The sequence below is a fragment of the Perca fluviatilis genome, chromosome 21, assembly GCF_010015445.1.
Source record: "Perca fluviatilis chromosome 21, GENO_Pfluv_1.0, whole genome shotgun sequence".
Lineage (NCBI taxonomy): Eukaryota > Metazoa > Chordata > Actinopteri > Perciformes > Percidae > Perca > Perca fluviatilis.
The window spans coordinates 612,970-627,635 of NC_053132.1; the positions used below are offsets into that span (position 1 = coordinate 612,970).

General features: G+C 39.3%; 1 protein-coding gene and 1 pseudogene across 1 annotated transcript; one reads left to right on the top strand and one right to left on the bottom strand.

Moving 5' to 3' along the window:
• LOC120551561 overlaps nt 1–14,666 on the bottom strand; it is a 33,825-nt pseudogene that overhangs the window by 5,622 nt on the left and 13,537 nt on the right.
• On the top strand, nt 1,896–8,800 carry LOC120551420 (microfibril-associated glycoprotein 4-like). Its single transcript, XM_039788853.1, has 7 exons — nt 1,896–1,967; nt 4,970–5,028; nt 6,184–6,339; nt 6,958–6,996; nt 7,124–7,220; nt 7,469–7,636; nt 7,755–8,800. The coding sequence occupies exons 2-7, from the start codon at nt 5,023–5,025 to the stop codon at nt 8,006–8,008; spliced, it is 720 nt and encodes a 239-aa protein (XP_039644787.1). The 5' UTR covers nt 1,896–1,967; nt 4,970–5,022; the 3' UTR covers nt 8,009–8,800.

A 14,666-nucleotide genomic window follows, 5' to 3' on the forward strand; every position in this document is an offset into this window, starting at 1 on the left:
CCACCTGTTGCCCCCCCCCAATCCATTGGGCTAGAGTGCTGTCAATCTGACAATTGTGATTTCCATTGGATCAGAGTAGGTCCCTAGAAATGAAAATGGATAGAAAGGTCACTGAACTGTTTCCCGTGGTCATTTGATTGGCACAAAACTAAATGGAGACTGTTGTTAGTTGTCATAGTGACAATCGCGTCAGTGGGGTTGTAAACTGTGGGCCTCGCTGGGAGGAGAGCCACGCGCGCGCTTCGGGATATGTTAACCTTAATAATAATAATAATAATAATAATAATAATGGAATAATAATGTTAGACCCAACAGCAGTGGGTCAGCAGACCACTAACGTTAGACCCAGCAGCAGTGGGTCAGCAGACCGCTAACGTTAGACCCAGCAGCAGTGGGTCAGCAGACCACTAACGTTAGACCCAGCAGCAGTGGGTCAGCAGACCTCTAACGTTAGACCCAGCAGCAGTGGGTCAGCAGACCACTAACGTTAGACCCAGCAGCAGTGGGTCAGCAGACCGCTAACGTTAGACCCAGCAGCAGTGGGTCAGCAGACCACTAACGTTAGACCCAGCAGCAGTGGGTCAGCAGACCACTAACGTTAGACCCAGCAGCAGTGGGTCAGCAGACCACTAACGTTAGACCCAGCAGCAGTGGGTCAGCAGACCGCTAACGTTAGACCCAGCAGCAGTGGGTCAGCAGACCACTAACGTTAGACCCAGCAGCAGTGGGTCAGCAGACCGCTAACGTTAGACCCAGCAGCAGTGGGTCAGCAGACCTCTAACATTAGACCCAGCAGTGGGTCAGCAGACCTCTAACGTTAGACCCAGCAGCAGTGGGTCAGCAGACCTCTAACGTTAGACCCAGCAGCAGTGGGTCAGCAGACCTCTAACATTAGACCCAGCAGTGGGTCAGCAGACCTACGTTAGACCCAGCAGCAGTGGGTCAGCAGACCACCAACGTTAGACCCAGTGGCAGTCGGCTCATTATCAGAAGTTTATATGTTACCATGGCAATGGTACATAAAAAATGGCTGCTACTCTGACCATTCTGCTACGTTGATTTGAATGGAAATGGCCTTTCTATCTGTTTTATATCTATGGTACTGTCACCTGGCTGCCGAACGGCCACAGGCAGAGAGGGTAGGGTGGCTGAGCTAATCATGAGCCTGTGAGATATTTAGAATTAGTTGATATATATGTTCATGAATATATGAAGTACCAGGTGGGGCCAATCTTATTCCAGGGGGCTGGATTACCCCCTGTGCCCCTTTCTAGCCCTGCCCCTGCTGCTATTGCTGGTTTGTTCTACTGTTTATGTAGTTAGGCCGGTGTGGTTTGTTGATATGGGCATCTTTTTGTTTTATGTTTTGTAATTTTGTTTCATCATATCTGCCTATATATTACTTTTTATAATTACACAAAATCTATTACTCTCTCTCTTAAAATGTATCTGGTGCAATGTGGGCTCTGTGTTGAAGTTCAGTCCTCTTTTATTTCTTCTTCTGTGGTCCTGCATATAAATGCATATAAATCCCTGGAGCCTTCCCTTTTTCTCCCCTTTAGTCGTTTGGGAGAAAAGCTGGAGCAGGCCATGTTCATTAATAAGGATGTCCTGTTTGAATTAACAGAAATCATCAGAAGAGATCCGGTTATCACTGACTAAATAAACATAATGTAGAAGTCCTCTGGTAACACAATTCTGTTTATTAAAGAGAAACATGATCTTCTTCTATTAAAGTAATATCTACCTGGGCTGATGTTCAAATATTTGGTTTAAACTAAATACACACTTAGAAAAGTTCCTTGGAATTGTATGTCTTCATTGGTAAAAAGGGCAGGCGATGTGACATCACAGCCTTCTGCAGATATAAGTAGTGAAGTTGTGACCGACTGAAGCAGAAAGCAGCAGCTTATTTCCTCTGAAGACACGAAGACTCTTCAGTTCAACCTGCAGCTGAGTTCAGACAGGTAAGCATCCAACCAAAGACATTACAGAGACCGGGAGATCAGCTGTGGCAACATGACCGTCTTTTGGGGATTTTTGTTCAACCCAAAATGACTGAATTTACAGAAAAGTTGAGCTGAAGTTTGTTGCATTTTAACTAAAGGAAAAGAAAAGTGACAGTTTAATGAACTTTCTGGTAATCGTGTGTGAGACATTTGAGTCTTTACGGTAACAGTTAACATTGTTCCGGTTAGATCGTCTTTTGGGAAACTAAAATCTCTTCTCTGTTGTTCTTTTCTTAGTGTATTTTTGGGAGCAGCGAGGCCAGAACCTAAACACCAAAAGTCAGTGTATCATTGGATAATCTGTACTTCATTTGTAATTAACAAAAAAACATATTTGTTTTAAAATTAAAAACGTAAAAACTGTTTCTGGTATTTGAGTTCGTGAAAAGCGCTATGTAAAGTCAATTCATTATTATTATTATTATTGTTAGATTATTATATATGATTAGAAATAATTTAAAAACATTCAAACACTGTGTATAAATCATTTTATTGTTTGAAACCAAAAACAGTGACATGGGTTTTTTGATGTTTGATTTTTCTTTGCAAACTGATTAATTTTGGTTTTTGCAAATACTGTTTTTCCTTTTGAAGAAAGTAGTCGAGACAGCTGACCTGATTTTTGTTTTTTTTGCTTCAGACAACAGAAACGTTTTTTTCATTTTTTTTTTTTAAAGCAGTTAACAAATACACAGGTTATTAATTTTCTAATTACAAATGTATTACGGATTATCCAATGATACCCTGAAAACCAACACTTCTTATTCTTCATTCACATATCTGTTGCCTGTGCTTGTTGACTGAGACTAAAAATGTTTGTAAAACTTTATAATACTGGTACATGAATTATCATGACTTCATGCATGAAAAAGCATGAATTCTGTCATGTAGTACTTCAAGAACTATCAGTGATGTATAGTTAGAGTTCTATAGTTTTCATTTATTATTTCATAAACAGTTAAAAAAAAAAACGATGTTAATTCGTTTAAAATAAAATTTAATTGAAATACAAGCATTCATTCAAAGTATTAAAATTTTGATTTATATTTTATATAACAAAAATAAAAACAAAACAAAAGAAGAAATCTTATTAAAGGATTTCATTTCACAACACACCTACTACATTTTCCCCAGCTAAAATTATTTGAAACTATACCTTGATAATGCTTGGGATTATTCATAATGTCACATGTATTATCTTGCTCTCCTGTCACCTGCCAACACTGGTAGCGCTGGCTTTCCTTGGAAATGACAACATCGTTCTGAATATGAAAAACAAACTTTTTTTTAGATTGTTATATAAAATAGAAAAGAAAATACCTATTTAAACTTTTCCTATCTATTTCACATGAAAAAAAAGCTTGTATTCAATTTCAAATTTTATTTAAAACAAAATCAATGTTTTTTTCAATATGTTTATGAAATGAAAATCGAATAACAAAAACGACCGATTAAAAGTATCTCAAGCATGACTTAATGCAGGAACAATATATTAATTAATGCATCAACTAAGATATTTCAATCATGATTTCTGATTTATTATTCATGTCTTCTTCAAAAAAACTGACCAGTCACAGCAGTGGACATATACTCTAAAGAATTGTAAGGCAAGGCAAGGCAGCTTTAACTAAAAATAAACAGGGCAATTCAAATTTCCTTATATAAAATGTTAAAGAACAGTTAAAAACGATTAAAAATTAAAAACAGAATAAAAGTTACAGTGCAGTAGAAGAAATTAAACATTAAAGAGCAGTGAAAAACAGTTACAAATATAAAAGCAGATAAAATATGACATTTTAAGCTGCTAGTGTGGACAATGTATAATAATGTAAGTCGTTGCTCTATACACGTAATCCACCTGCAATCCTTGCTGTTCCCAGAACGAGCCGGTCACACCAGTCTTACTTTTTTAATTTTACTTATATGCTTATATAGATTGTCATACAGTTTAAACAATGTAACTTTAGTATAAGAAATTAACAATTATTTAAAGAAAGGCAACATCAAAAAGAAAGGTCTTCAGCCTTTATTTAAAAGAACTGAGAGTTGCAGGATCAGCAGTTTTCTGGTATTTTGTTCCAGATATGTGGAGCATAAAAACTAAACGCTGCTTCCCCCCGTTTAGTTCTGACTCTGGGGACAGCAAGCAGACCTGTCCCAGATGACCTGAGAGGTCTGGGTGGGTCATAATGTAGTAGCAGATCAGAAATGTATTTTGGCCCTAAACCGTTAAGTGATTTATAAACCAGCAAAAGTATTTTGAAATCAATTATTTGAGGCACTGGAAGCAGTGTAAAGACTTCAGAACAGGAGTGATGTGATCCACTTTCTTGGTTTTAGTGAGGACTCGGGCAGCAGCGTTCTGAATCAGCTGCAGCTGTCTAATTGATTTTTTTAGGGGGACCTGTAAAGACACGTTACAGTAGTCAAGTCTACTGAAGATAAAAGCATGGACAAGTTTTTCCATGGTGGAGGGTGGGGGTGTGGCCTTGACCAACTGCCACTTTGCTTGTTTGAAAGCCATGATGTCTCTCTCTCATGGGGGGGCCAAATTCTCTGGGCGGGCAAAGCAGAGAAAGGGGAGGTAACCTTGCCCCTTATGACCTCATAAGGAGAAGATTCCATCTGAGCTTTCATTTTCTCAAAGGCAGAGCAGGATACCCAGGGCTCGGTTTACACCTATCACCATTTCTAGCCACTGGGGGACCATAGGCAGGCTGGGGGGATGCATATTAATGTTAAAAAACCTCATGAAGTGAAATTTTAATGCCATGGGACCTTTAAGGTGATAATGGACTGACTTTGTAATTGTCTTAATGTGGCTGTTGAAATTCAGGTCTGAGTCCATGACTACATCAAGATTTCTGGCTTTGTTCTGTCTTGTAGAGTTGTAAATATAATTTATGTACAATTATTATTAAGTGTTACCATTTTTAATTTACTCTTATTGATTTTTTCAGAGCATCAGACAGATCTACATCAGCAGTTGATTCATTTCAGCAGAAATCTGACAATGAAGGCAAGTTTATGAACTCATATTTTACAAGTTAAGTTCTGAAACTGTAAAGAAGCTTAATATCAGTAGATTAGATTTTTGTTACAGGCAGTTGTGTAGTCTAATTTACTGTAGTGGGTAGACTGTACCTTTTTTGTTGTTGCTCCAAATGGGCCTTTCGAGGGGGGACATATCCAAGTTGGGGGAAATACCTGGATCCCAAAAGTTGAACCTAAAGTCCAGTTTGTTTGATAAGTGTGAACACATTCATGCCCAAGTTAACTTGAAAAGGTGGTCTTATTACAGTTAATGTACTCTGGTAAGCTGGAAAAAAGTTTTTTAGCTCAACAGTTGTTGTTTCTTGTAGCGAAGGGATTTTCAGAACGCAACACACAGAGAGAGGAAGGGTCCTGATGTCTTTATCCGTGAAATGATGACGAACTGTTAACAGCGCATTACGTGGTGGTGGCACGGAATGTGTGAATATTCCATCTGGCCACCACGGAAAACAATGCCAATGTAAAGACGATGAGAAGATGACGTAGCATTAAGTGCGACAACGCTAGTGAGTAGTATGAAAGCCCGAAAATCCACGTAGGGAGGTTGGTTGGGGTGGTGGATGTATCAAACAACACAGGACTTTCACCCAGGGGACCGGGGATTGTGTCCCACTTTTCACGATTCCTAAACCCTAACTGTCCCGTTCTTCTTTTCCTAAATCAACTCGTTCTTCTTTTCCTAAACCCAACCAGCCATCCTGTCCTTTTCCTAAACGCAATATGTTGTTTTCCCGCCCACCCACAACCTTTTCCTTAACTTAAGGGGCCATGTTCATTATTCCGTGGGCCCATCACAGACTTTTAAGGGGCTGTGTTAATTTCACAGAAATCTTCCGTGGGCCTATCACGGAATTTTCGGCGATTCCTTGAAACTGCCACAGATTTTGAGTTAAGGGCCGTGTTCATTTCACGGATTTCTTTGAGATCAGGTTGGAAAATGTACTTCCATTGATCCAGACTACTACAGGGACAACCCACGTAGATCATTTTTGTAAATTAGCCCAACCTTTTCTGTCTCTGAGTACTGACTTTGTCAACACCGCCATGAAGCTAAAGGTCTGTTAAAACACTTTGTAAGATTCAAACCTCAGTCAAAATTACAACATCTCTTCTGTTCCAGCTGGTTTCAGTCTTCCTCCTCCTGCTGGCTCCTCTGTTGGCCAGCTGCCAGAAGCTTCTACAACCGGTAGACTGCAGTGCCATCTATCAGCAAGACAAAAGCAAACCCAGTGGAGTGTACACCATCTATCCCGCCGGAGAGAGGTCTGCTGTCGAGGTACACTTTGCGCTGGCCGGCGTCATGAGACAAGCATGAGAGTGCCCCTATCACTCCCATTCAAAAGGCCATTTGACCCAAAAATGAGAATACCGTGAATCTTAAAAGTGGCGATTCAGTCCTAATTATGCTTTTAAACTAAAGTTTCTCACATACATTCACAAAAATACGATTGGTTGGGAGACTTCGATACTGCCCAATCACTACTACACAGACTCAGACAAAATTACAAGATGGAAGAGTTTGCAAAATAATAGTTTTCGATCAATTATATCGTGTTTGTGATCATTAGGAGCCAAAATTGAAATCACAGTCAAAATTTCGAATAATTGCAGAGCCCTAGTACCCTGGATGCAAACATGCGTTTCCTAGGATGTCAATGGAATTTACCGCCCTACTCTGCATCTGATTGGCTAGTATTTATGGCCTTCATTAGTTGGATTGGTTAGGTTTAGGTACTGTAATTCATGTTATTGACTTTTATTTTAATTTCAGTAAATTCTGCTGAAAATTGTTCATCCAAAAAATTCTGGGTGGCCGTGCTCATTAGTGTAAACTTAATTTACAAATTTAAACTACTAACTTATCACATTTACTGATGAATGTGTTTGTGTGTAGGTGTACTGTGACATGACTTCAGAAGGAGGACGGTGGACGGTGAGTATTCAGTCAACCTGTTGGACCTTTACAATAAATCACATTCCAGTAAAAACCTTGTTGTCTGGAAACATGATCTGTCAGATATCTTGTGTGTTCAGCTAGTTAACCCCCATCCCCTCCCTAGGTGTTCCAGAGGAGGATGGATGGCACAGTGAACTTCTACAGGGGCTGGGATCAATACAAGATCGGCTTTGGTAATGCTGCTGGAGAGTACTGGCTCGGTGAGAAATGAAACCAAACTAACTGTCATGACTTTATGAAAATCATTGTTAATCAAGTACACACATTAAACTCTTCCAGAAATGGAACTGTGACCAGAAAAGTTTAGTCTTTAGATGAGTTACTTCTTTTCCTGAATTTAGATGTCAGTGTTTAATCGAATTATCTACACATCTGTACAACACAACTGTTACCAATTTGCACAGATGTATAAATGTGTGTGTGTGTGTGTGTGTGTGTGTGTGTGTAGGTCTTGACAACATCCACTATCTGACAAATAACAAGAAGAGTGAGCTGCTGGTCGACATGGAGGACTTTGAGGGGAAAAAAGTGTTCGCTCGGTACTCTTCGTTCTCCGTCGGTGCAGAATGTGACGGATTCGTGCTGAATGTGTCTGGATTCATTAATGGAGGGGCAGGTGAGTGGGTTGCTTTTTTTTCAATCATCCATATATAGTATTTATTTATATTTCTTTTTTTTTTCAAGAGCATCAGAAATATATCATATACTTTTTGACAAACACTGTGTTTCTGTAGGAGACTCCCTGAGTTATCACAACAGAATGAAGTTCTCCACCTTTGACAAAGACCAGGACAACTCTGGAGGGAACTGTGCCACTTCACAACTGGGGGCGTTCTGGTACAACACCTGTCACCATTCAAATCCAAACGGTGTTTATCGGTGGGGGGTTGACAAAACTCTCTATGCTGTTGGTGTGGAGTGGGCACATTGGAAAGGTTATAACTACTCCCTGAAGACCATCAGCATGAAGATCCGTCCTGTGCTGTAGTTCTCCAGGACCAACGTCCAGCAGAATATCAGCTCATCTCTTGTGATTTATTTCTCTTTCTCTCATTAAGCATTTCATCTTACAACAGGTCTTATTTTCCTGAAACTGGGCACCAGCACAAGAAAAACAACTGATGTTTTTAATTCTTGTTACTGTCTGTGGTGATTTAAAGTAGAGCTGCACAAAATGAGAAAAATATGCGATAAGTTGTTGAATATGGCGATAACAATATCCCTTGCGATAAATAAACAGATATTCAAGTGTTCTCAGTTCTACTGCTTTCAGTACTCTACTAAAATACAACAAACAATAATTTCCAACATTCTTTTATTGAACAAGTTGAACATTGAAATTAATATAAACGGCAGCAAAATAATGAAAGTTATATTTTACTTTCGTAACATGATGCAGCCTTTAGCAACGTGTTTATTGCGCAAGCGATAGCGATTTAAAAAATATATATATATTGTGCAGCCCTAGTTTAAGGCTGTCGCAGCTCGCTGCAACGTGGAAGAAAAGTCAGATGTGTCTCCAGTTGGGCGGCTGCAGCAGGAAAGTAGGGCCCATAATCTTTAAATGGAAACACATATATAGTCTGATCAGGTGTTAATCACTGCATGAACGGCTAACACAAGTCTAAAAGAGGAAAAAGGTTATAAAATGAAACCATCTTTGTAGTTCAGGACAGCCAGTTGATGTTTGGTGGAGGTTTGAAACTCTATTGTGAATCTTTATCTGCTGTATGGTGACAATAAATAAGAAGCTGAGCATTAAGATGATCTGATGTCTTCACTTTGTCTCCTGTGTCTTTCTGTCTGGACTAATTTTCTAATTCAAAAATTTATATTATTTTTCACATTTGGATTTTATATTTTAGTTTGAAAATAGTTTTTCAGAGTGTTTGTTAGATTTATTTTTAGACAATAACACATTCGACTGTGTCCTCATGAGTTCAGTTGTGACTTCCTGTTCTTGTCTTTGTATTTCATTTCAAGTGTAGAGAGGGAGAGCTGTAACCTGACTCCACCAGATGGATCACTTCACATTTGCTCGGCATATCCATCTGGGAACATACCGTTGGAGAACTTTTGGGAAGGGACAAAAATCCTGATTATCTGATTGGATAAACCATCTGTCTATCACCACCTATAGTTGGTGATAGACGGGTCAAATCAACCAATCAGATCAAACTCTTGCCGAAACCAGTCGGGAGAAGAGCAAAAATCATCTTTTCCTCCGAGAAAAGCCTCCAGTGCCGTTTTTTTCTCTTCTTTCAATGAAGGAATACTTTCTAATTCAGATAAAATTTGCTGTGATAGTTACACTCATCTCATCCGTGGAAGTCGCCACGTTGTTTAGACTGAACAGTCGCTTCTCGTTGCGTCACACCTAAACCCGCCTCAAAACCAACACTGATTGGTCGGGCGTTTGGCGAACTGCTCCAAATTTTCTCTATCTCAAGATGCCAGACTGATCTGCCAGTAGAAAACTGGCGCCAGATCAGGACGGTCCCAAGAGGCTAGGAGAGCGGGGCTGAACTCACCAGACTATTATTAAAATCTAAATTCTAAAAATGTGTGTTATTACAAATTTTTCAGATCATAAAACCCATTTATTTTTTATGAGTTTACTTTTGAGGCAGTTCATTCAAATTTGAAGCTCAAACAATTGTCAACAAAACATTGACAACAGTTTTTACCATTGATTACTTGTGATATATTAAACTTTATGTTTCTCTTCATGTAATGGATAATGTCAGTTGACTGTGGTCAACACACTGTTTTACTGCTGTGGGATCTATCTGCGGCTTCTGACACCATTAACAATAGTATTTTAATTAAATGTCTTGGTGGTTTTAGATTAGTCTGTTCTTATCTGTCTGGAAGGTCTTTCTGTGTGGAAATCGGAAATTCTCGATCATCTACAGTACCTTTACACAGGGTTCTGCTCTTGGCCCATTGCTATTCTTCTTAACATGTTACTTGGTCAAATTATAAGAAAGCACAATATCAACTAGCATTTCTACGCTGATAACTCACAACTGTATATTTCCGTTGACTCTAACGGCACCAATCACTTTTGGCACTTTTCCCAACATTTTTGTCGCTATTTTCAATGCTTTCTTTAATTCTTGGTCAATAACCCTAATTTAAATGACATTATACCTAATTTTTGAGTTAAAAAAGCAGAAATTTTGAATTATTTAAAACCATTTAAAAACATTTTTCAAACGCTATGAATTGAATAAAACACTCAAAATTCAATGGAAATAATCATAAATTTTACCTGCGAAGAATGTTGTATGGGTTCCATACAACATGCATGCATCCAAGGTATTTTTGGGGCAATTTAGTTGTAAGAAACCAATATTTCTGATATGAAAAACTTTGAAAATAATTTGACCCGAGGACAACAGAAGGGTTAATTGAGTCTTCCAAACCGGTTTCATCCAATTAGGAAACACAGGTTTTTGGACCCCACGAAGACTAGCTGGTCGTCTAGGCGTCAGCTAATGGGGATCCTTATAATAATTACAAATACAACTATATACCTGCATTCAGTTCATCCAAGTCAATATCTGCCTAGGAAATCGTTTAGTCTTAATCTGCATTTCTATTTTTACTTGTTGTGAATACTCAGGCCAAAAGAAGTAATTAGGTTTTGTTTTTGTTGTTATTGGGTCACTTTTACTCATGACATGCTAACAGCAACAAAGGATTCCATTCATTACGCTAAGCTAAGCTAGCGGTGGTGCTGCCGGACTAAGACAATGCATGCAGTGAGACAAAAATGCGTTTGCCCACCTATATCAATATAGAGGAGACGGTGAATAATCCTATTTCAACAAACGGTGGCGTATTCCTGTGTTCCAAGTGTTTGTAATATTTTAGAAGATGGACAATGTATTTGCAGCTGGATCACATTTGCTAATGATTGTGTGTTTGTGTGTAGGTGTACTGTGGCATGGCAACAAGTCAACTGGAGCAGGGACCGGAGGCGGGTCAGCTGGACCTGAATCAGGAGACGGTTCATCTGGACCACGATCCAGCAACAAGGCAACTGGAACGTGAGTCGACCGAGGCGCCGACAGAACTATGTTGTAGTCAGTTTTCTGCTATGTCATGTCTTGTTTTACTTCCTTCCTTGTGTTTTCCCGCCTTTGTGATTATCTGCTCCACCCTGATGTGTATCTCCTGTTCCTGAGCCCTTGTGTCCCTTGTTTCACCTCGTTACCTTATGTATTTAGTCTCTATGTTGTCTTTGTCTGTTGTCAGATCATTGTATTGTGTGTCAGTGTATGTAAGTGTGGTGTCTTTAATAACAATGCTGTGGTGATGTATGGAGAGGAATTCGCCGACACTGTTCTTGATCGTAAAAGGTTTATTACATCAAAGAATTCAGCATCAATTTACAAGCTTCTGCAGAAACCTGGAGATACGACAGACCTGGTCCCAAAATAAGTCGCTCTGCGCTTCTGCTGTTGAAACACTGTATATATGCAGAGTATGGTGTAACATAAGACATAGTTATGTGAGGAGTAGAAAGCAAGAATAGAACAAAACCCTTATAAGTCTCTAACAGAGACATAAGGTAAAGTCGTAAATTCAGAGAAAGCAAATTCCATATAGACTCAGCAAAATTCCCTAACAAGAATAGAGCAAGGTTGTAACTCCAGATACTTCATAAGTCAACCCCCCCTTTGTCTCGGTGTTCCAGTTTTTTGGATACCTGGTCTTTTGGCTTCCTCAATTTTTGGAACTATTTTTGCCTGCTGTCTTCAGGACTTCTTTTGTTGTATTGCTTTTTTTTATTAAATCCTCAAGCTCACCACTGACCTGCTGTCTCTGGATTTCTGGGTCCGCCATTTCCCTAAACATAACAATAACAACTAAAATTGGTAATGAGAGCACAGACAGCAGTCAACAAGTAACAAAGATTACCCACCTGGATGTCATCAGACGGTTCTCACCTCTGGCTGGTGAGTCCTTTGTCTTGAGAACAAAGGCATGTAAAACACAAACCAGAAGGGGAGAACCAAGCCAAGGTATAAAGAGAGAGAACAGCTTCCCACTGGTGTGCATATTACAAACCAACCTTTGTCTTGAGTACCATGTTCTGAGCATTACAAGTTTGGCAATACCATAACAGATTTTGTCTCGTTCCTCATTGTCAGAGCTGGATTATCAATTTGCCTCTGGTACTTACCTAAGGTAAACACTCTTCATTTCTGATACAAAAGAAACACAATACTTTTCATCAAGAACAGTTCCTGTTCTCAAACAATGTCCACCCTATCTACGGCATGTATCACGTAGTCATGAGACTTTGGGTTTACTAGGTCGCCTGATTCATTTGAGAAGGGGGTTATTTACGCAGTCGGTATAAAAAATTACAACTGTCTTAAAGAAATGTTAACAGCCACCCCACTAATGGTTAAAACTATAAACAAGCCCAACAATTACCAACATAAACCACCATGTCCTGAAAAGTAGGTAAGTAAAAAGTAATTTGCATTTCAGAACGTATAAAGGCAATGTTCACTCAATAGTCAGTCCAGCATTGCATGATGGGAAGCGTGGGCTGTTGCTAGACACATGGTGGGCAGAGCTGCTGTGCATCCAGTAAGCAGAAAAAAGACTTAAAGAGTGAAAAGAGATTCAGTTGAAGTTGCTGTTATGCCGTGAGAGACAGCTGAGTGGCGACTGCACAGATTAAAACTACTACGTGTAAGTAAAAAACGTTTCTGACCACATCCAGTCTACACACGCACATGGTGGAAGACAATGGTTGAAACTTTTAACCTTGTTGCAAAGACAGGGCCATTAAACTGGGGGGGCCCAATTGCCATTTGGCCCCCATACTTCTTGTGCCCCTGGTTCAAACACAAAACTGATTTTCAGGATGAGAACATTCCACAGAATAGGTTGATCCACCATACAGTTGCAAAGTGTTTTTTGATTCAGACAGAATGAACATTACAGAGGGAGTGGGGAATGAGATCTTCTGTTCGTAGGTAGTTGAACTCATCTTCAGAATTTTTTTACTACGATTAAATGACAAGATACTGTATGCAATAGAATTGGACATTCAGCTGGACAAAAGCAAAATATAAAACAGAATATACGTATGTGGAAAGTTGAACAGACAACGTTGGGGCAGACTAAACCCCCACCGGTGCCACTGCCTGGATTGTGATTGGTTGGATTGGTGTTACATCACAGTGCCTTCTGCAGATATAATCAGTGAGGTTGTAAGGGTGTGACAGACTGAAGGAGAAGCCGCAGCTTGTTTTCCTCTGAAGCCACCAAATCTCTAAGACAGGTAAGCATTCAACCAGGAGATAATAACATTACTTAAAAAAAACATTTTATGTACTTTTTATGTCCTAAACTAAAGACACTTAAACAGCTAACTTAAGGCATTTTTGGCCATCAATATCACCAAGCTAAGGCTGTGTTAATGTCAACAGATTGTGTATTTGCTATACTGATTGTATATAACCTCTGGTGTCAGGCTGTTGTCATTGTCACTCCCCAATAAAAGTCTTCATTGACTTTCGCTGTTGTTATTGAAGAATGATGAAGTAGAACTGTCCTATTTTAAGAAAGTTCTGGCACATCCAGTTGTTAATTTCTTCAATGCACATATTCAGTTGTTGTATTGGGCTATAGTTCCCTGGCGATAAGGTTATGTAAATTTGTGTGTCATCCGCATAACTATGGTAACTTATTTTGTTGTTTTCCATAATCTGAGCCAGTGGAAGCATGTAGATGTTAAACAGGAGAGGCCCCAGAACTGAGCCTTGGGGAACTCCGCACGTCATATTTGTATGCTCAGATGTATAATTACCTATAGACACAAAGTAGTCCCTATTCTTTAAATAGGATTCAAACCACTTTAGTACTGAGCCAGAAAGACCAACCCAGTTTTCTAATCGGTCAAGTAATATGTCATGGTCTACCATATCAAATGCAGCACTGAGATCAAGTAATACTAAGACTGAAATTTTGCCACTATCTGTGTTTAAGTGGATGTCATTAAATTAAATGAAGAAAAAACTGAGGTGGTTGTTTTTGGAGCAAAAGAGGAACGATTAAAAATCAGCACTCAAAGCTTCAAACGACAATGTTAAAAACAACAGACAAAGCCAGAAATCTTGGTGTAGTCATGGACTCAGACCTGAACTTTAAAAGCCACATTAAGACAATTACAAAATCAGCCTATTACAACCTTAAAAATATAACAAGGGTTAAAGGACTTATGTCTCAGCAGGACTTGGAAAAACTTGTCCATGCTTTTATCTTCAGTAGATTTGACTACTATAACGGTGTCTTTACAGGTCTCCCTAAAAAATCAATCAGACAGCTGCAGCTGATTCAGAACGCTGCTGCTCGAGTCCTCACTAAAACCAAGAAAGTGGATCACATCACTCCAGTTCTGAAGTCTCTACACTGGCTTCCAGTACCTCAAAGAATTGATTTCAAAATGCTTTTGCTGGTTCATAAATCACTAAACGGTTTAGGGCCAAAATACATTTCTGATCTGCTGCTACACTATGACCCACCCAGACCTCTCAGGTCGTCTGGGACAGGTCTACTTGTTGTCCCCAGAGTCAGAACTAAACAGGGGGAAGCAGCGTTCAGTTTTTATGCTCCAC